This window comes from Dermacentor silvarum, chromosome 2 (genome assembly GCF_013339745.2).
Source record: "Dermacentor silvarum isolate Dsil-2018 chromosome 2, BIME_Dsil_1.4, whole genome shotgun sequence".
NCBI classification, from domain to species: domain Eukaryota; kingdom Metazoa; phylum Arthropoda; class Arachnida; order Ixodida; family Ixodidae; genus Dermacentor; species Dermacentor silvarum.
In genome coordinates, this window is record NC_051155.1 from 108,305,833 (window position 1) to 108,327,812 (window position 21,980).

The window sequence follows — 21,980 nt, forward strand, 5'->3', positions numbered from 1 at the left end:
TTCTGTAATGCGCTGAATATTGTCGGCAAAACACTGGTCATCGATGTGTGATTTGGCGATTGAGGTAGAAAATGCCGATTCCATTGCAAAGTAGCGTGCACCGTACTGTAAGCGGTTTGGGCGTGATAATTAGCCACTGAGTCACAATATTGGGGTTGAGAAGGTAAAGTATTTCATTCGTTGATCTAATAAAACTATTTCAAAATGTTAACACTAGGAAACATACAACAAACAATTTCAGAACACCATGTTATTGCCCAGATTGAGGGCAGGAGCAACGAATGAAAACCCGGAGCATAAAAGACGGCAAAAGCGAGACCGCTTTCTGACGTCACCGTAGGGCCGCCATTGATTTTATAGGAGGCAAATATTTCCAATCTCAGCGTGGATCGCAAGGCAGCCACAAGAAAGTGTACATGGTCAGCTATACCACTCTTAATTTCTGCTTCGCGCTGCCTTCACGAGAAGAAGACATACTCAGCAACAAGTCGACGCCCACGTCCTGATTACAAGCCGTGCTGATCTACCAAATGTTCGACTGCCATCAAAAATGTGGCATCCTGCATGCTGCCATTTCACCCATCCTGTATCGTGGTTGGCTCACGTTATTTAAATCATTGCATGAACACTACGATTTCAGTTGTTTCGATTTCTTTATGCACGAAGGGAAATCAGAAAAGGCAGCAACAAGCGGCTCTAATAGCGCTTGTGTATATAGTCTGGCCATTGCATTGTCTTCCGTGAAATGCCTCTAATTCACTTTTTAGCAAAACAAAGATCTGCCCTGCTTCAAAGACAGCGTGTTTGGCTATAAACGAGGACATTTTTTTTTTTGGCAATGCTGTGAAAGCCATGGAACAGAGACGCAATGTCTCTCTACGCACTGCTGAAGAGCTCCCTAAATGTATTATTAGGTTTCACATTTAAATAGCTCAAATAAATTCATCAGGCTTTATTATTACCATAACAAAGTTATAGGAAGCCGTACATAATATTAAATGATGGTGCACTTCCGCATAGAAATTGTTCCGTTTTCTGCATGTATTTTGTTTACTGGGAGCACACCCAGTTTTCGCCACGCCTGTTCTCTACCTTAAATAGGGCAGCATATCATTTGAAAATAAAAAATAAGTATTGCGTAGAATTTAAATTAACATCCAGGGCTATTCAGGAGGTTGTGCCATAGGGTGTCCACAACGCAAACAAAAATGCAAAACGAAAACGAAAACTAGAACCAGCTGCGAGCCGCCGTACTACTTAGCGGGGGTAACACGATTGTGCAGAAACTCAGTCCCCCCCCCCCCCTTCAAGCCTTCGCTCCACTAACAAGTTTTCCCCGTAGATGACTAGTAAGTGTAGCGATCGTGAATATGTACATACCCTGCAGTCGCCATATTTGCGACGACGGCGTAATGGGTGGCGACCACGCCTTTGGGCAGACCTGTGGTGCCGGATGTGTAGCAGATAACGAGCACGCAGTTTCTTGGATCTTCGACGGGAACCTCACGAAACAAAGCCTCTTCGAGCTCGGGAAATGTGGCCGTTGATACAAACCCTCCCGCGACACCCGTAGTAAAGAATCCCTGCAGAAACGCTCAATTAGTGTCTCAAGAAACATGCCCCAGATATGAAAGGCAGCCTTATGCGCGTGCTGTGGTGCTCATCATTGTTGCTGATTATTTATTCGTCTCTTTGCGACAAATATTGCTCCAGTAAAACAGTCAACGAGCATCCCATGAGGGACGTTTTTGTAGATGGCTTCATATTAATTCTAGCGACGTTCCTGGCCGGGTTTGTTTGTTTTTTTTTTTTTTTTTTTTTTGGGGGGGGGGGGGGGATTCGTTAACGCGCAGAGCCAGAGCACGCTACACGTGGTGCTCTTTAGCATTCCCACCTAATGCATAGTGCAATGCGGGTGACTCACGGGATATAGAACCTGCGATGGCGTACTCAGCAGCACAGTGTCATAGCACTCAAATGAATATTTAAAACAAAAAACTTACCAGTCAGGCTATCTTCCACTTGCAGCAATAAAGCGCGATATATGTTTACACTGGAACAATGACGGTATGAATAAAAAAATACTACGACGAATGAAAAGGAATCATAACACATTCCATGTATTTCACATGAATGCAACACTGTCCCTAATAAGTTATCGCACTTTCAAGCACCCAGGTGTAGGGCACGAAACGGCTGATAAGGAACCATCGTTAACATAATGTTAGCCGCACCTTCGCGGTGTTATCCTTTCACAGATGTTGGGTTCGAACAGCCGTGCACATCTATTTTTATGGATTCTCAATTTCACGCTACTCCTTGTCCCATCCTACTTAGCAGATTTTGTAATCTGATCATTGTAAGAAATATTTCCTATCCTTGGCCGCTAATACACTTATCTGAATCTCAAGAGCTAACGTGCTTTCGTGACTCGAGTACACCGTAAAGTAGCACCACTCCCGAAGTAACTGCTGCACAGTGACCTGCTTTCTACTTTAGTCTAAAGTGGGAATCCGAGTACTACTGAAAACGTAGAAAAATGTAGGCGTAGACATGCCCAAGAGTTCGGAACATTTCGAACGCTATTTTGCCCCTTCACGAGAATGTGGCATTGCGTGAGCTCTTCTATTAAGAGTTCGCGCGATGAAACAAGCAGTGATGTCATCATAATCCTCTAATATCCGGCTTGTTTAAATTTCTAGAACATGCAGACGAAACGTTTCTCGCTCCTGCATAAACTGAGGCCTATACGTGTATTTAATTAGAGGGTGGTAAGTAAATATATAATTGAACAAAAAAAACTACTCCATCTCCCACTAAAGGGAACCATGTGTGGATGCGAAGCAGCGGGGAGATGGTTAGCTTGAGCGGGAGATGGTTTCGCGGCAGCGGACCGAGCGCTCATCGCGGCGCTGCACAGGAGAGAACTACCGTGGAACTACCGTGGCGCCCCCAGCAGAGTATGCAGCTGTCGCACCACCTGTCGTGCGCGCCGCTCCGCATTCCTAGAGAAGAGAAAGGGGGGACCGTAGGAGAGGAGAGAGAGGGGGAGGGGACGCGCATGCGCTGTGGGGGTGTGGGACACCGCGGGACGCAGGATGGACAAAGCCCCCGCCATAAGCTGCTTCGCATCTAAAAGCATAGAAACCATTACATTCTTTAACACGTAGACCACGTGGAATGCGTTTACTTCTCTTACCTTCAGCTTTACTGAAGTTGCCGCCTTCAGTACTTTTTCAGTGAAAGCGTCCTCCGTGAGAATGTGAGTGCTGTCGCTGTCTGCCAGTTGGTAGTGCAGTTCGCCTTGACGTGAATAAGAAGAAACAGTAGGTTATAATGCGTTTTTAAATGCAGCGCCGCTTGAACACAGACGGACAGAATAAACACAATGCATTTCACAGCGATCGCAAACCCCCTTGCCCGACTTTCACCCATGTTACTGTAAGCGATAAGCTTCTAGGTCTTTGCTGTTCTGAATGACTTCAAGTTTGGCTTTCTCGCTCGTAACTGTGCATTTGTCTCTTGCTTATGTAGCCGGTGATGCAAACAAGGTGTCCCAGTCAGGCGATGTGACAACGTAATTCGGTGTTACGCTTTAAGAATTGCTGCTTCTACGTGGCCAAGGCATTTCAGAAAGAGCACACAGAAAACCAAATGGCGGAACGCCCGACATTGCTATGTCCACCAAACCATTGCGGGCAACATTTCAATATGCCATTGACCTTTATGTGCCCTGCAGGTGAAGTACAAAGAGTCCCATTACACTGCCTCAAAACCTTGAATACATCTGCGCTTGATCGCATGGCCAGTCGCTTGGCCAAGTTTTCTCTTTCACCACTGCAACATAGCGCCTTGGTCAAGTTGATACGCCCGGGAAGCGGCGGCGTTTTGTTGACAATAGTGTTGCGTTTTGTTGAGTAGTCTTTGTTGACAACCACTTCACGGGCGGCAACCTACCAAGCATAAGTAAACCTACAACAAGATTGTTTTTCATGTCGGCAGTAGGTGGTAACTTCTTAATGGCTTTCTAGGTGCACCCAGAGACGTTTGAAAACATGCTCGTAGACAGGCCACAACATATTAGAAACTAAAATCTTGAAGGTTAAGAACCCAAGGCTGCCTTGTACGATCAGATCTCAAAACAAACGGCTTTGTTCGGTATGATTTATGATACTGTAAATTCTTGCAAATGTGCCGTATGAAAAAAGTTAGCAACTTGGCTGCTTGCTTGCCGTTAGAATAAGTGCATGTTTGCTGAGCTCAGGTGTGAGAGTACAGTGAGCCAAGAATGCAGAAAAAATAATGAACTTTTGGCGGATGTGTGTGCCATGCTTTGTAACATTATCATAAAAATAGGCGCCATGTTGCATGAATGATATGCGTTTAGTAATATTCCAAATCTATAGTACAACTTGGCTTTCTCAACTCCTGAACTTGTCCACAGCCCAAGTGTCGAGAATGAGCTGCAAGAGCCAAGGGGCTACTTTGCCGGAGCTGTGCATTAGCATGAGACATGTAGTTTGTGTAGACTTGTAACTTCGGGGAAGGAGAGGTTTGGTATAGAGATGCTACAAAAAATATCAAAATGAACGTAAACCCGTTCTTAATCGGTTAAACTGAAGTGCGTGGGATATCACGATCCAGAAGTTCGCGGGAAATTATATATCAAGTGTCATCGAAACGGTAATGTGTGAATAGGTGTCATCATTCCGCGTTCATGTCGTTTAGAATGGAGAAGTACCAGGCGTAGAAATAGTGCAGGTAATAGAAGCAACGTAATTCCATCTGAAATATTAGGTGTACGCGAAGTGGCTTTATGACTCCCACTCAGCGTTGGCAGCTCTTGTAATATAAGATATTTCAAGGGGGGGTGGCTGTTTTGCCCCAGACAACGTTTCTCATATCGTTCGCCTACTCATCAGGAAATGAAACCTGTACGATCGTATAATCAACGCTCTTGGTGATTGCACATAAATCGCCAGTAAATATTCCGCATCGCTTTTTGATATACAATACGATATTGTGCCCTACGGTACGCTCTCACGAGGGGGCCACTGGGTCCCTGTACCGCCTAAACAATGTGTAGATTATGAAAAGAGCCCTAATCGCCGTGTGGCGTAGTGCAACCGTAATTTTGTGCACAATAGCTGCGACGCGATGTGTGCAATTAATAACAGCAACACGTTTCTCTATTCTCAATAAATCCTTCGTACATTTGGCTGTGGTACATCAACGTGGTCAAGGCTTTAAATTAGCTGTGGTCAACAAAATCGAAAATCTCGCTGACAGGCAGGCCACTCACGTGCGGCGAGAGATGCTCTCGCAAGCGTGACACTTGCTCCAGCGAAGACGCATCCCCACATGGCCGCAAAGTTGTTCACACTGTTCGCGAGGTGCACGCATACTCGGTCTCCAGGCTGTACGCCATGCTTTTGGAAGCCCGCTGCATAGCGTTGCATTAGGACGAAGAGTTCTCCCCGGGTCACGGCGACGGAACCATCCGCCTGCGTTTCAGATTCATTTTTTTTTTTGCGCCAAACCGGCATCTAGCGCCTATTCAATACCTCAGAAAACAGTTTCTACTGACTGACTTCTTTGCCGCCACGCTTCACAAGACATCTTTACCTACTTGTGTTTTTGGAGAAGTTTTTTTTCTGTTCTTGCTGTTCGAGTGTTTCCACTGCACAGTGTTACAGTGGAAATACTGTAACACTGTGCATAAGTTACGGGTACAGAGATAAATGAAAATACATTTCTAAATTATCTACATAGTAAAGCGTAACATCCAAATGGTGGATATTCTGTCTTATAGGCATTTAGTTTTCTCCGTTCCAACAATGACCAAAGACTTTGCTGCTTCAATGCTCTGAGCGCTGTGGCATTGACCTCCGGCAGCGAAAGAGCCGACTCGTGTTGGCGAACAGTAGAGCTTGTGGCAGAAAGCGTGGACGACGTTAGAAAAAGGAAAGCGAGGCAAGATTGGGCGGGGCTTTCTCATACGCATTGCATCGGCCACTTGTCTCTGGACATAGAGAGGCCTCCATGTGGCACAAGCAGGTTTTCCGGAGGACCAGTGCGCCGATTCGCAAAGCGCAGGAGAAGAAGGTCACGAGCACCTTTATTCGCAGCTAAGCTCACTGGCTCGGCAATGGAAGGAGGTTGGAAGAAGCGTGTCGAAAGGCGCGTCGGTTCTCCTCCAAACAGAAGGCTGAGGGGCAAGTAGTGAGCGGGGGTTTGGGTGCGATGAGCTGTACGCTAAGCTCACGTAAGGTAGGGCAATATTATTGCGATAGCAATTATATGGACACTTCAACCGGATTTCTGCCGTCGGCGTCGCCGTCGCCGTGAGGTTCCCTAAAAATAAAATCTTCGCCGCGCGCCGTATGCCCGAGCGGAAGCGTGCGGGGACGCGCGCTATCACGGAGAGCGAACGCACTCAATCTCCCACGCGCAAGCAAGGAAGCGGGAAGCCAGCGCCGGAGAAAGCGGGGGGGGGGGGGGGGCGCACTTCTACTCTGCCAACAACCGCGCTCGTCGCTCGCCCGCACCGTCTCTTATCGCCACATGGCTCTGACCTTTCTATGCTCTGTCCATTCGCCACTCAGTTTTCGTTGAAGCGATAGACCGCATGTACCTTCGCCCGCTGCGGCGTATGCGCTTGCTGCCAGCGTTTTGACAGTCGTTGTCTGCAGTCATTCAGTGTGATCTATTCATGTTTGTTTGTGCGCGCTCACACCACGCTTTTTCATTCAGTTAGTAATAGTCGGGCCACATTTTCCAACGCACGCTACACATGCAATGCTGCCCGGATCGGCACTGCAGCGCTACAGGTGTGTCCCTTCGCACGCGCGCTGCCCACGGGAAGCGCTTCTCATCAACACCACCGTTTCACTCGCGCCTTCTCGTGGTCATCGAGTCTCTCTTCATGTCGGTCTACTTACGCCGCAGCACACCTGCTTACTTAATCAGCTCATGTTTACTACAATTCATATTGCTACCAAAGCCGCTCACCTTACTTCGTATGACATTGTTGTGTTGCTATCGCATTCATTGCTTCGCCCTTAGGGCGAAACTGCGAAGTTTTTTTTTCCTGTTGTGATGGTGGAAATGCGTAACATCAAAAGCATACCAGCGATTCGTAATTTACGCAACTTGAAGTCAGTATATACGACTCTAAAGAGGGACTAAAGGGAAATATTAAATCAATTTAGATTGATGAAGGATTCTTTCAACACTCAATTATCAGTAGTTTTGCTGTAATAGCTAGGTTGAATATTGGAAGAGAAAGTGAAGGTCACAGTTCCACTTCTTATATTTCGCTCTGAAACCTTAGCGTCAATAGGTCAGTTTGACGTCATGGATTTCTATGTACTAGTATTTAGGCCGTTGTGATTAAACAAATGTTCTTGAAATTTACCAGGTTTAGTGTTTCGGTCTTGCGCAATACAATGAAGTAAATCTTTAACGATGGAAAACTACCTAGGCCCGAGCAGACAGTCCAAACTGATGACGCCGCTGCGAACTGGTGTGGGATCTTCAAAGTGGCAAAGCTACCCGACTGGCGTTTTTGCATTTTTTCCAGCTCATGTAGAAGTATAATTGACTAATGCCGCTCGATTTATTTTCATTCTTGTGTTCCTTTAAGGAACTACTTTGTATACTAATTCGCTACCCGCCGTGGTTGCTCAGTGGCTATAGTGTTTGGGCTGCTGAGCATGAGGTCGCGGGATCGAATCCCGGCCACGGCGGCTGCATTACGATGGGGGCGAAATGCGAAAACACCCGTGTACTTAGATTTACGTGCACGTTAAAGAACCCCAGGTGGTCCAAATTTCCGGAGTCCCCCACTACGGCGTGCCTCATAATCAGAACTGGTTTTGGCACGTCAAACCCCATAATTTTTAACTAATTCGCTGATTATGGGCTGCCTTGCTTCATATATTCCTAGATCTGCACGCAGAAAGTTTGGAATGCACTTACTAACGCTAGCTTTTCAGGCTGATCCAGGAGCGCCTGTTTTGCAGCATCGTAAAATGAACAGCATGGTATATCGACCGCGGGAAACGGCGAATACACGACACCGTCTTCAATCCTTGCTCTCATTTCGCCAACCAAGTCCCAGTCTTATATGTGCACAAAATGCGGTCCTTCAACTCCAATGGTATCCAGAAGTTCCAAGGGTTAGCCTGTAGAGAAAGAAGTTGTTGCCAGGAACAACTTAACAACTTTCGCCGATACGATCACTTAGACGGCAAGAACAACACAGAGGTCTCCGAAAGAACATCTCGTTCATGTGTGTTACTGAAGGTTGTGCACAAAAGTACGTCCGACGTATCCCGTGATTTTTTTTTTTTACACAGCCACGTTACGCAGATCTGGCAGGGCTTTCATGGAGACACGTCCGACATGTCTGGTCGGTTTCCGCATGCTTCCCGTTATTTAAGATACGCAGTTGATAAAAATATTCTTTCTTCGCATCAACGTTCATTTTGTGGCCGTTGTGGTAGAGGGCGCCAGTGTGAGCTCTACTGGCGCAGATTGGCGCGCTCATTGAATGCTGAAACAACTGCACTAACTCCCATAGCGTTAGTGCGCGCTCTCGCAGGAAGAAAGATGCATTCCATTTGATAACTGTCAGTGTCATTTTACGGCGACGTTTGCTTCTCGCTAATGGATCAACGGTGCAATTACGCTCCGCTTGCGATTCACTTGAGTGATTGGTGGAAATACGTCGGTGCATCACAATTACGAACACTTCCAATTACAAACGGCGATCTACAAATTAACAGAAACGTTAGCGAAACCAAGCGGAGAAATGCAGCTATTCTCCGAACAGTTAGCTCCGCTGACCACTCTTCAGGTCGCCTTCAGTTTTAGTTCATGAGCAGGCACCAGTGATCTTTCTACCGTTTAATTTTTCCCTGACAAACAGCTTTCTTGACACTTCTTCATGATAATGCTTTAATCATACCGATGTGCAACACCAGTAAGACAATTTGGAACTTGGTAGCGCGTCTTACGGCGTCGTGTGAGGCATACATTTAAAAGCACTTCCCGCTGTTTTGCATACACACTGACACATTGACGCTGTTTTGTCTACTAAAAGTAGCGAATGCTGTATTGCTTGCATGGTTTGCGCACTAAACTCAGTGGTAATATTGTGCAGTAGATCATTTCCATGGCAATCAGTGCCAGCGGAGCTGAGGGCTCGCTTTTCTAGCTGCGCTTCGAAGTTGTTGTAGGCACCCAATACGCTATAGATAAAAGGTTAGAGCAGAATGTAGGTGAAGTGCGCGAGAAATGGTTTTCGAAAATTCCCCAATCAAGAAAACATCTGTGGTAGAAAGCACTGTAGCTTGCCCGTCAATGGTTATTATCACAATTACAGCATCGACTGTTCCTCAGCCGTTGTTAGCGAAGCGATAAAATCGCCGATTTCTACGCTGGGTTCCTGCGTTTGATACGGGTTAACTATATATTTTTTTGTTTATTTCGTTTCTTGGTTTCCTTTCTCTGCATCAATTAGCCTGACCCGATGGTGACAGCAACGAGTATGTCCTTACTCCTTCCAAAGAGCCACGTTCACCGGACTGTCGGGTAAAGCGTTTAAGCGTATTGCGCCTTTTTTAAGTGCGAAGCACTTTAGGGGCCCCAGCTGACGGCGTGTAATGTGATCTCATGTCGGGGTCACACGCAAAAATATGGTCAGAACAAGTGCAGAATCGACCAAAACCGTTCAGAATAAACTAGCATGATTCAGAATAATGTAAAAGATAGGAATAATCAAGCATTAAGCGAATTAATTAGCAGAAAATTGTGAACATCTTGTAATCTCATCTCATGTCGTCGTGGTCACACGCAAAAACAAGTTCTCAAAACAGGATCGGAACAAGTGCAGAATTGATCAAAACCGGTGGAAAATAAACTAACATGATTCATAATAATTTAAAAGATAGGAATACTCATGAATTATTCGAATTAATTAACAGAAATTTGTTCTATCATCAGCAAAGGCTTTGGCTCCCTGTGCGTGTTAGTTTGGCTCCATGTGCGTGGCAGTTTCCCACCTGTTGTGCCTTAGCACCAGGTGTCAAAGTTATTGACGGTTTGCTAAACACAATATAAACATAGGATAAAACAAGATAAACGCAAGGGAAACACAAGGGAAACTCCGGCGAATCACTGCTTCACACATCCCCAGCTTTCACGTTGAGTGGAACCGCATTACATCCGAGTTTACCAAGGCCACTGTCCCGGACCGGTACCAAATTTCGTAAACTTGGTAAGTACCGAAATTGGCATGGTATGACAACAGTGTATAACGAACATAAATAATAGGTTATGACATGAATGTCATGACATGCCTGTCATGTAGGTCACGAAACAGTCACCTACGTCGTGGTGCTCTCATGCTCGTTTCGTTAACTTAATAGGTACCAAAATTTGCATAGTATGGCAAGAGTGTATGACGAACATAAATGATACGGCATGACATGAAAGTCATGGCATGCGTGTCATGTAGGTCATGAAACAACCGCCTAAAATGATAATGGCACGGCGAAAGAAGATTAACACTCAAAAACCACTTAAATGGATTCGGACGCGGGTACTAAGTGAAGGAAACACTACAGGATGATGGTAAAAGCCATAGCCATGAGCTTGACTCAGCAAAAATGACAATGACTAAGCGAAAAAATATTAACACTCAAAAACCAGTGAGATTGGTTCGTACGTGGCCCTAAGTGAAGGAAACGCTAAAGGATGATGACCATGACTGACCAATAATGACAATGACTCAGCGAAAAAAGATCAACACTCAAAAAAGAAAGGAATAGGTTCGGATGTGCTACTAAGTGAAGGAAAAGGCTAAAAGTTGATGGTCGAAGTCATAGCCATGAACATGACTAAGACTTTCGCCTTTTTTTTTACACGTGCAAGAGAGCACATGTACAAACGTTCAAATAAACGCACTCTTTTTACATGTGCGTGACAGCAAAAGTATATACAGCGGAATACGCCAACACCACCTAGATAGCATAAGGCCTACGCACTTCGATCATGACGTCATGCTACCAGGCCCGACTGCCGTAGAATCTAATGGGGATGCTCCCGCGTAAGCAACAGTGATTTAGACGTCACCGCTTTCGTCACGCCAGCCTTGGCAATTGAAATTTCGGGCCGTGTAGCATGACGTCATAGATCGGAGTTCGTAGACCTGTGCTATCTAGGTGGTGTTGAATAAGCACAACAGAAACAGCGCATAAGCAGACGGTTGTCAAGTGGTAGTAAGGACGCGCTGCTTGCTGCCGACTGCCATTGTAATATCTAAGAGGCGAAAAGATGTCTGGAACGTCAATCAAAATTGCACCGAAGAAAAAAAAACAATAAATTAAAGAAGTGAGACGTGGGTATACTGCGGTATCGAGCCCGAGACCGTAGCGTTGCAATCAGAGTTTCTGCCACAAAGCGAACCTTCTTTTCTTTTACAGCGTAAGCTGTTATGGGCTCATTCCAATAGCCGTTTTGGTTGGCGATGTTGTCCGCCGCCGCTTCCGGTGTCCGTCGAAGCTAACGCCAGGAGTGAGAAAAAAAAATCGAGGACGCTTAAGCTTCGCCTTTAAGAGTGGAATGCGATAGCAGTCAAAGATCCCTGACTGCTTATCAGGCTTTTTTATCGTATATTCCAATTACAAACCGATGCTAACACGCCTGTAGGTTCGGTTAAGTCGTGCTTTGCGATTTTTCTGACTGTGATAAATTCAATTTTTGTTCACTAACGCCTTGCGCCACGCGAAGGGCCCGGCCCGCCCGCTCGGGGTGGCTCGGGATGATCTGGTTCGGCATGATTATTTCTGCCAACGACGCCGGTGCTTACGTAGACACCGACGCCGGATCGTCTGCGACACGGGGCCCTTAATACTGTCGCCTTAATACCCAGTTCCCGCTGGGATCGAGCCCCGGCCCGCTGCGCGGGAGTTAGCTACTCTACCACAGGGCAAGGAGGTTTGTTTAAAACCTTCTTGCCACAGAGCCACGCCAGCGCTTGCTAGCTTGCAGCAGAAGTTATCTCCTGACGCTGCGCCGTGCTCCCTATTGGGCAGCAGAAATAAGCGTCATTTTCTTCGTCAATAAAAATCACTACTACTACTATCCTATTGGGGGCGAGCTCCACCACTGGAAAAGCTGTCGCCACCGTCTGCGTGGCTTGGTATGAGGGATCACATGGACAAAGCGGCCGCGTCGTCAGTTTTTGAAGCGCCGAAGCGAGCTGAAAACGATAGTCCCATCTGGTCTACGGTTCTGATCAAGTGGGGATGTTTTCCCGCTTCTGGTGTCTGCTTTACAACACTTGAAAGCACAGAATAGGTAGTGGCTGCCTTAGAGCACTGCACGGGCTCGCGCTTACCCGAAAGCCCGTGGGCCGGGCCGGGCCGGGTAGAGCAGTTTTTGTAGCGTTAGCTACACTGGCCTAGTTAAGCCCGTTTCGCGCGGCACATCAAGAGCCGTGCTGCGCATGCGCAAGGATCAGTGATGTCACACGGCTTGCGCACCGGAGCCACCGCAGCCGGCACCTCTCGCGCACTCCGCCGCCGCCGCGCGCGACTCACCGCCGCCAGTCTGCGCATTCCAGAGGAGTGACGTCGTAGCCGTGGTAGACGCACTGGCGCCGGCGCGTGCTCGCTGTGCAGTCGCCGTCTGACACTGCGCTGGAGCCGCTGCGCTTCTGACAGGCGTTTGCCAGTGTGGTATAGCCATGGAGAAGGAGAGCGCAAATGCTGCTCAACAGCGCAGAAGAACGGAGAAGCTTGACTCATCGGATCCCGAAGTAGTTGCCTGGCAATTAGCGGTTGAGCGTAGGAGGAATGAACAGAAGAAGGCTAAACGTGCTGCGGAGACACTGGAGCAAAGGGACGAACGTCTAGCAAAGCGTTGTCGCCAGGAGGCTGAGCGACGTGCGCGACCACCCCTGCAGCAACAACAAAACGCCGTCGATGACGTCAATGCTCGCCGATCGACTGAATATACTGTGAAACTCAGCGAAAGCGCCAGTGCGACTCGGACCTTCAGCTGAACCTTTGCTAACGCTACGTATATCCTGGCATAGCCGAGCTAAGCCACTGCAAATTTTTTTCACGGGCTCGGGCCGGGCTCGGGCACTGCGTTTGCTTTTTGACCCGGGCCCGACCGGGCTCGGGTTTTTTTACACGGACCCGGGCCGGGCTCGGGCTTTCTGGTGGTGCGCATGTAACGTGCAGCGAGTTATTCTCGGGCCACTCAACTCTGAAAAGCATGTATTTTTCGGTCTCGGGCCGGTTTCGAGCCGGGCCGGGCTCGGGCCTAAGGTAAAGGGATGGCGGGCCGGGCCGGACGGGTAACGTAGAATATTTCCGGGCCCGGGCCGGGCCCGGGTCTCGCCATAAAAGTTTTGATCGGGCTCGGGCGGGCCGCCCAAAGTAAAAACGGGCCCGGGCCGGGCTCGGGCTGCAAAAATCGGCCCGTGCAGTGCTCTAGGCTGCCTCTGAAGGCGTCCGACATGGTTGGCTTATTGCTCGGTACTGCATTGCCGGACGCTTACGCAACGGAGCCCGGTGTCAGCTTTCACACGTACCCGCAGGCCAGGAAGCTGCGTGTAGCTTGAATTGCGAAACTTAGAACCGGCAAGCAACCATCGGCTGCAACTCGGGTGTGTTGCAAGCACTTCTGCGAGGAAGATTTCTGCTACGGCGTTGGGGCTGCGATGTTCGGTGAGCAGCAGAAAGCGCACACTGAGAAGCTCGCCGGCACGCCCAGCCTTGTTAATGTCATGAAGATTTGGTCTATGAACTTGTTGATGCTAGATACTGACAAGTTCACCAGAATGGAAAGGGAACGGTAAGAAGCACATCAAAAAAGGCATGGCATATGCTCATGTTTGTGTTAGCACCAAGAATGAATGTACTAGATTAACAAAAAGAAGCAACGGGAAACTCCTCGCTGAGAAGACCGATAAACATACAGTGCGACGCAACTTGAGAAGTAACGATATTGAAACGTCCAAGAATTAAAAGGACAGAAAAAAAATGATTGAATCGTCGCGATGGCACTTCGCGAGTCGCCATATATAGCGTCGAAGCGCCTAGTTATAACGAAATTATTTTTGAGCAGCTCTGACAGATTCCACGCAACAATGGTTGCTTGTGTACTGTTAAATGTTCATACGCTGCGGCCTAAAGCTCACGGCACGGTGCCAAAACGCACTCGCAGCGAAAGCGAAACATTGCGCGTGGACGTGCATGCAGACGCGCAGTTGGTCGCTGCGAACCCGTGTGATTGCTGCATTGAGGCTTCATTCTGTTATGGTCCATTTGATTATACAGACAGCACACCAAAAGAACATATTTCACATAGTCTGCTCTCAGCGATTGCCTATCTTTCATGCAAGAAGCTGCAGGGTCTGGGGGACTCCATCACAGCGACCGCGCGCCATGGGCTTTCAATGTACGAATTCGGAAAAGAGATAGCACCTGTAAACTATTCTGCGCTTTCTGTTTGCCCTAGATTATTATTTTGACAGTAAGAAACTTCCCTTGTTTGGAGACTACTTACAGAAGTGGCCAGGAGGGCTCCGGCGTGCTTTTTATTGAGCGCCGACAGCCAAACCTATGAGGAGCGCGCCGCGTTATCCCTTATATACGCAAGCGAGGTGCTTCCGACAGATGGCGACTCCGTAGGTCCTCGCCTCCAATACACACGTCCTAGCGCGCGTGGTGACGCGCGTCAGTTTCGTCAGTTGAAAAGTCAGTGCCTGCCCCGTCTGGTTGCTTTTCCTCCCCGTGTTTTTAGATGCGAGAGCATCTTATGCTCGGGGCAGTTTCCGTTCTGCGGCGTCCGCACCCATACTGCGCATGCGCAACTCTCCCTCATTCTCCTCTCCTACGCAGGTGTGCGCTCTCCTCCTCCCCTCTCCACCACAGGTGCGACGCAGCAAATCATTGCATATAACTCTCTCTCTCTCACTCTCTCAGGGTACGCCGGTAGGCGGCGCAAGTGTCGCGCCGCAGTATAAATCGCGCGTTTGCTGTGCTTCCGTCATTCTCTCTCTGTGCAACGATGTGCGAAACGCCATGAACAACGTCAACGTAGGCGCTAGTTGCAGCGGCAGCGCCACCGCCGCGGAGCAGAGGAAGGCTCGCGAAGCCGAACGTAAACGTCAGCGTCGGCAAGCGGACCCCGAACTTCGGGCCAGGGAAGCCGAACGTAAACGTCAACGTCGGCAACAACATCGTCATCATGACGCTCTATCTCAAACCCAATATCTCGAGAAAGTGTCGAACTTTACCTAGCAAGGAGCATGGTAGAGTACACCAAGACCTACAGACACGCGCCCTTCATACTTGCAGGGGACTTCAACGTAGACATACTGACAACCGATTGGCTGGTGCAGCACATGAAGGACGTATACTCTTTGCGATGCATTTGCCAAGATCACAAGCAACCCACCACCATCAGGGAAACGTGCATCTACCTCGTCTTCACAAATTTCAAACTCGACCCTCTGCAGCAAGAACCATTGACGCTACACTTCACCGACCACAAAGCCATCGTCTTCAAGATACCGCACGCACCGACGCTAGGAATCACGTACGATCTCTAAAGACGCAACAACCCCGTACAAACTCTCCTCTCTTCTCGATACTTCTCTCACTCATTGCGTTGTGTTGCCAAGTGAAACGAAACGGAAACTCGATGCGCACCCCCCGCGATGCTTTCGCATCAATCCCACCATAGTTGCCCGTAGGGTGAGACGATGTGATTTTTTCGCGCTGTTTACTATCAGTGTAGACACAGTTCGACAGTTATCTGCTGTTATTCACATTTGCATTTTTTGTCCAATTTTTATTGCGATAGCAATTATATGGACACTCCAAAGCACATTTATGCCGTCGGCGTCGCCGTCGCCTTCGCTGTGAGGTTCCGTATGAAGTCAATGGAGATGAAATCGTCGCCGCGCGCCGCCGAACGCTGTGTGTGCGAGTGAAAGGGCGCGAGGCACGCGCGCTTTCACGGGGAGTGAACGCACGGCGGAGAACAAACGCGCGTTCTGCACCGTGCTCCCTTAAAGGCTGGACAATTAAGCGTCTCTTTCCTCCTTTACAATCACCATATATGTAGAGCAAACGCGACTTCTTCAGACACGCGAAAGGCCGTGGGGGGGGGGGGGGTGGGAGGGAGGGAGGCGACGTATAGCTGCGGCACCAAGTGCCTATTTATATCAGAGGCTCCGGCAACAGTCACCAACGCAGCAGATAGCGCCAACCTTTCCCTTTCCCTCAAGAACCACTTATCGATCACCAACGCCACACGCATTTTGTGCGAACACGGGCAAAACGCCGACGGCGTCGACAAGTTCTGCGTCTGGCCGGTGCTGCTCCATGTCCAGGTTTATACAGCTGATAAAGCTATCATTACTCCGTATAGCTCTCTACAAATTTGCTGTCACAATTGATGCTTCGCCTTTCAGGTGAAACTGTGACAACTTTTTTCATCGCACTACCACTCAGTTCAGAATGGGAGTAATCTTTGACTACCACTTGAAGTAGAGCTACACCACTTTTCGAAGTATTTATTATAAGGATGTAAGTACACTCCTTCGCAAATATTCATTGGCAGGACGTGGCCCTGGTCACATTTGAAGCAATTCTGTGCGACGCGCAAGCGACAAGTAGGAAGAAAGTCGCTCCAATTACCTTAGATAATTATCTTAGATTTTTGGTAAAAATAGTTCTACTCTCTTTTTTGGTATTTACATAAACAAATTTTGTTCTGACAAAAAAAATGTCGCAGTTTCACCCGAAAGGCGAAGCATCAATTGCGATAGCAAATTAGTAGAGAGCTATACGGAGTAAGGATAGTAGTTTTATCAGCTGTATAAACTTGGACATGCAGCAGCACCAGCAACGCGCAGAACTGTTGTCGACGCCTTCGGCGTTTTGCCCGCGTTCGCACCGAACGCGCGCGGCGTTGTTGACTGTTGCCGGTGCCTTTGGGGGCGGCTCGGAGATTTTCGACGAGATCAGAATGGGACACTTGTCGAGCAGCGTTGGAAATCTTACCCACCTTCTCGCCTCGCAACGTTTTTATATAAATACGCATTTGGTGCCGCAGCTAAACGTTGCCTCCCCTCCCCCCCTCCCGTCCCCCCACGGCCTTTCGCTCGACGGAAGAAGCCGTGTTTGCTCTCTATATATGGTGATTGTAAAGGAGGAAACAGACGCTTAATTCTTCAGCCCTTCAGGGAGAACGGCGCAGAACGTGCGTTTGCTCTCCGACATTCGTTCGCTCCCCTTGAAAGCGCGCGTTCCTCGCGCCTTTTCACTGGCACATACAGCGTCCGGGGCGCGGCGATCGCCGTTCACGTCATACGGAGCCTCACGGCGACGGCGACGGCAGAAATGCGCTTTGGAGTGTCCATTATAATAAAATAAAGTTGCAATAAACCCGCCCTTGATACGGTCTGCCTATATTTTTTGCGATTGCACTATTTTATCGCTCTCGGTACAAATATTCGTTGGAACTGCACCATTTCACTTTTTTCTGTTGTGTGACAAACATGGAAGATTTCTGTATTTCCGCTGCAAGTTGGCTTCTATTTTAATGATGTTCGCAATGCTCTTCGTATCCATAAATTTATGCACGTGAAGTGCTTCATCGCGGGCACGGCAGGGTTGTCGTGGCTGCGCATGCCCCGCCTCCATCATTTTGAGGACCAAGTCAGAATATGCGCGTTTGGACTTTCCCTTTGGCTGCTTCTGCAGATATACCATTTTTAATAGGAGTGCAAGAATATTCGAAGTTTCAGATGCAAATCGAATATAAAGCACCAACAATTCGCATTCTTATTCGCAAGTGACCTATTCGGTATTTTCAAACATCAAAACGAGACAAATATTTTGCAACAGCTGACTGGTAAAGTCAGTACTGTTGTTCTTCTGATAAAAAAATGTGTCACACATTATCAGAGGCAAAACAACGTAAAAGGTTTTCAAAGTAATGCAGAAACAATAATGGTAATCCATGCTTTGATTTCGAATTCGTGGCGATAGCCTGTATGACAAGCTGTTCTTTTTGCTCGAGGTCTGTATTTGAATGGTTCTTAGAACCAGTCATGTAGCAGCTTTATTTTTTAGGCTACAAGCACTGATGTTTGCCTTGCATTCGGGCATTTTACATGTGTCTGCGGCATCCAAGTCATTCAGTAGCTTTATTGCTTTTTGTTGACAACTTCGGATTTTTTTTCAACAACTATTATTTCGCGTTTTTGGACACGTAGTCATACAGCAGCCATTCGTTTTTGGTAAGTTTGTTTGCAACCAAACTCTAAAAATTTTGACAGGCTATTGCTGCAATTTTTTTGTTGACAATTAATGTTCTTGTGTACACAATTCATCTTTATTGTCCGTCGTAGTCAGCTGTCTTTTTTCACTATTTAATACAAGTGTGGTACATAACTACAGTGGAACCCAGATATAACGAAACTACATATAACGAATTATTGGTTATAACGAACAGCAATAAAATCACCCTGAAAATTCTTCTAATAAATTGTTATTTCATGTATCGAATTACCTATATATCGAACTTTTTTGTGATCCCCTTCAGATTCAACATATCCGGGCTCGACTGTCTTCCAAAATAAATACTGCTGCTGTCAACATGTGCTTCTGCGTTTGTCTATTTGACATTCAATTCGATATTTGACAAACACTGTTCGTATTCAATTTGTATTCGAAAAATTATGCCAGCCGGTGCCACGTGCTGTGGGAACCGACGTTATGCGAAGAATTCTGAGGCGAGTTGCCATCCTGCGGCGATGTGCCTCGACCAGCTTTTTTTTTGCTTTCCCGATGAGTTCGAGCCGGCGCTCATTGTGTATCTCGGAGATGCCGAGGGTCGAAAAGAGCGGCGTAAACTCACCTAGCTGCTATATCATTACGAAGACGTTCCTCTTCTTCCGCACAGAATAGTGCCTCAGTCGTACGCCATACTCGAGCTCCACTGAACCCCAGAGAAACGCAAACGCCGAGTTGACGCACTTTTCTATGAAGCGGCGGCACCCCCAAGTGCTTCTTCGCCAGCATGAAAATCCGGTGGTTGTCGATCCAAGTGGCCGTGACGACGCTACCATGCTTTGAATTTGGCGCGGGGCTGTCGCACTGAGACTCCATGTGCAGCACGAAAGAGCAGGCCTCGATGCCTGATGACTGAACGGCCTGGTAAAGACGAGAAGAGCCGCGAAAGTCCGGTGCGAATGTGCGGAGCAGCGCAGGGGACGCGTTGCTGTTCGGCGATCGGAATTCAACCCTGGTGGTAAACTTTCTTTCGAATCTCTGCTCGTACGGAGGTGACCTCCACTTCGTGTTCCTCAGCTGAGACGCCCAGATCTTCTTGCGCGCGCTAGCGGTGTCGAGCGCACGTAATGCGCGAGAATCAGTGCGGAGATCAGAAGCTCCAATGACGACGATACAGCGACCACCACGGCATCGCCAAAACGAGCGTATATCCGGTAGCTCAATTTTGTAGGAACCACCAGCACCACGGCGTAGGGGGCTAGATACACAGATAGATTCGCTCAAGGTACAATGGTACTTGGCCGCGTCGCATTCAAGGCTTAAGTTTACAATGCCGGTATTGTTTCTGTTTCTGAGAAATACCTTCGTCTTAGCTTCCGAGTTCTCCGTAATGTTTGTTCACAATGTCACTCAAGCTGCAACTTCTATTACGCTGAAGCTTTATTTGTCATTTCCAAGAGCGATGTTCAAAAGGCAGATACAGGGCATCATACATGAATATGACTTCTACCACCATCCTTTAGTGTTTCCCACCCACGTCCGAACCAATTTCAGTGGTTTTTGAGTGTTCATTTTTTCCGAGTCATTGTCAATTTTTCTGAGTCATGCCCTTGAATATGATCCCTACCATCATCCATTAGTGTTTCCTTCACTTAGTACCCACGTCCGAACCCATTTCAGCGTTTTTGAGTTTTAATCTTTTTTGCTGGGTCATTGTCATTACTGCTTAGTAATGCTCTTGACTATGACTTCTGGCATCATCCTTTAGTGTTTGCTTTGCTTAGTACCCAGGTTAGAACCAATTTCAGTGGTTCTTGAGTGTTATTCTTTTTTGCTGAGTCACTGTCATTTTTGCTGAGTCATGCTCAGGGCTATGACTTCTACCCCCATCATTTAGTGTTTCCTTCACTTAGTACCTACGTCAGAACCCATTTGAGTGGTTTTTGAGTGCTAATCTTTTTCGGCTGAGTCATTGTCATTTTGGCTGTGTCATACTCATGACTATCACTTCTAGCTACATCTTTATGACTCATGACTATGACTCATGACTTTATGCTCATGACTATCATTTCTCGCATCAGCCTTCACATAGTACCCACGTCAGAACCCATTTCGGTGGTTTTGAATGTGCATCTTTTTTCGCTAATTCTCCTTTTTGCAGAGTCGTGATCATGACTATGACTTCTACCATCATCATTTAGTGTTTCCTTCTCTTAGTAGCCACGTCCGAACCCATTTCAGTTGTTTTTGAGTGTAAATGTGCTTTTCGCTGGGTCATTGTCATTTTAGGCGGCTGTTTCATGACCTACGTGACACGCATGTCATGAAATGCATGTCATGCCCTATCATTTATATTCGTCATACACTGTTGACATGCTATGCCAATTTTGGTAAACCCCAAGTTAACGACACAACCATCATGCCACCAAGGCGTAAGCAGCTGTTTCATGACTTACATGACACACATCTGATGATATTCATGTCCTAACCTATCATTTATGCTCGTCATACGCTCTTATCATACTAGGCCAATTTTGGTTAATACCAAGTTAACGATATGACCTTGAGAGCACCAAGACCTACGTGGCTAGATAGATAGATAGATAGATAGATAGATACTGTCAAAGTGGAAAATGCTGGCCATGACATTTAAAAAAGCCGCAGATCCCACGCCCTGTGGGAATCGGTGTAACAGTGTGCGGGGGGGGGGGGAGCCTACCAAGTTAGCGAAACGACCATGAGAGCACCAAGACGTAGGCAGCTCTTTCATGACCTACATGACATGCATCTCATGACATTCATGTCATCAGTGCTCAGGAGTCCCTTTAGTTGCACCTAAGAGACCATCAACCTTTAGCCTTTTCCTTCACATAGTACCACATCCGAACCAATTCCGTTGGTTTTTGAGTAATAATCTTTTTTCGGTATGTGTTTTAATTTTTGCTGAGTCATGGTCATGAATTTTACTTCTACCACGATCCCTTAGTGTTTCCTTCACTTAGTGCCCACGTCCGAACCCATTTCAGTGGTTTTTGAGTATTATTCTTTTTTCACTGAGTCATTGTCATTTTTCCTGAGTCGTGCCCATGATTAATACTTATACCATCATCCTTTAGTACTTCCTTTCCTTAGTGCCCACGTCCGAACCCATTTCAGTGTATTTTGAGTGTTAATCATTTTCGCTGAGTCATTGTCATTCTTGATCAGTCATGGTCATGACTGTGACTTCTACCTTCATCCTTTAGCGTTTCCTTCACTCAGTACCCACGTTAGAACCCAGTTCAGTGGCTTTTCAGTGTTAATGTTTTTTCGCAGAGACATTGACGTTTTCGCTGAGTACCGCTCATGACTATGACTTCCACCACGATCCCTTAGTGTTTCCTTCAATTAGTGCCCACGTTCGAACCCATTTCAGTGGTTTTTGAGTATTAATCTTTTTTTCACTGAGTCATTGTCATTTTTCCTGAGTCGTGCCCATGATTAATACTTATACCATCATCCTTTAGTACTTCCTTCCCTTAGTGCCCACGTCCGAACCCATTTCAGTGTTTTTTGAGTGTTAATCCTTTTCGCTGAGTCATTGTCATTCTTGATCAGTCATGGTCTTGACTGTGACTTCTACCTTCATCCTTTAGTGTTTCCTTCACTTAG

General features: G+C 47.2%; 1 protein-coding gene across 1 annotated transcript in view; it reads right to left on the reverse strand.

The window, feature by feature from the left end:
* Window positions 1–8,183, reverse strand: part of LOC119441677 (uncharacterized) — a 35,454-nt gene extending 27,271 nt beyond the window's left edge. Inside the window, 4 exon segments of the mRNA XM_049661517.1 lie at window positions 1,381–1,583; window positions 3,200–3,303; window positions 5,303–5,504; window positions 7,981–8,183. Of these exon segments, the coding sequence (XP_049517474.1) occupies window positions 1,381–1,583; window positions 3,200–3,303; window positions 5,303–5,504; window positions 7,981–8,103 (632 nt within the window). The 5' untranslated portion in view covers window positions 8,104–8,183.
* Window positions 8,184–21,980: the final 13,797 nt, after the last annotated feature.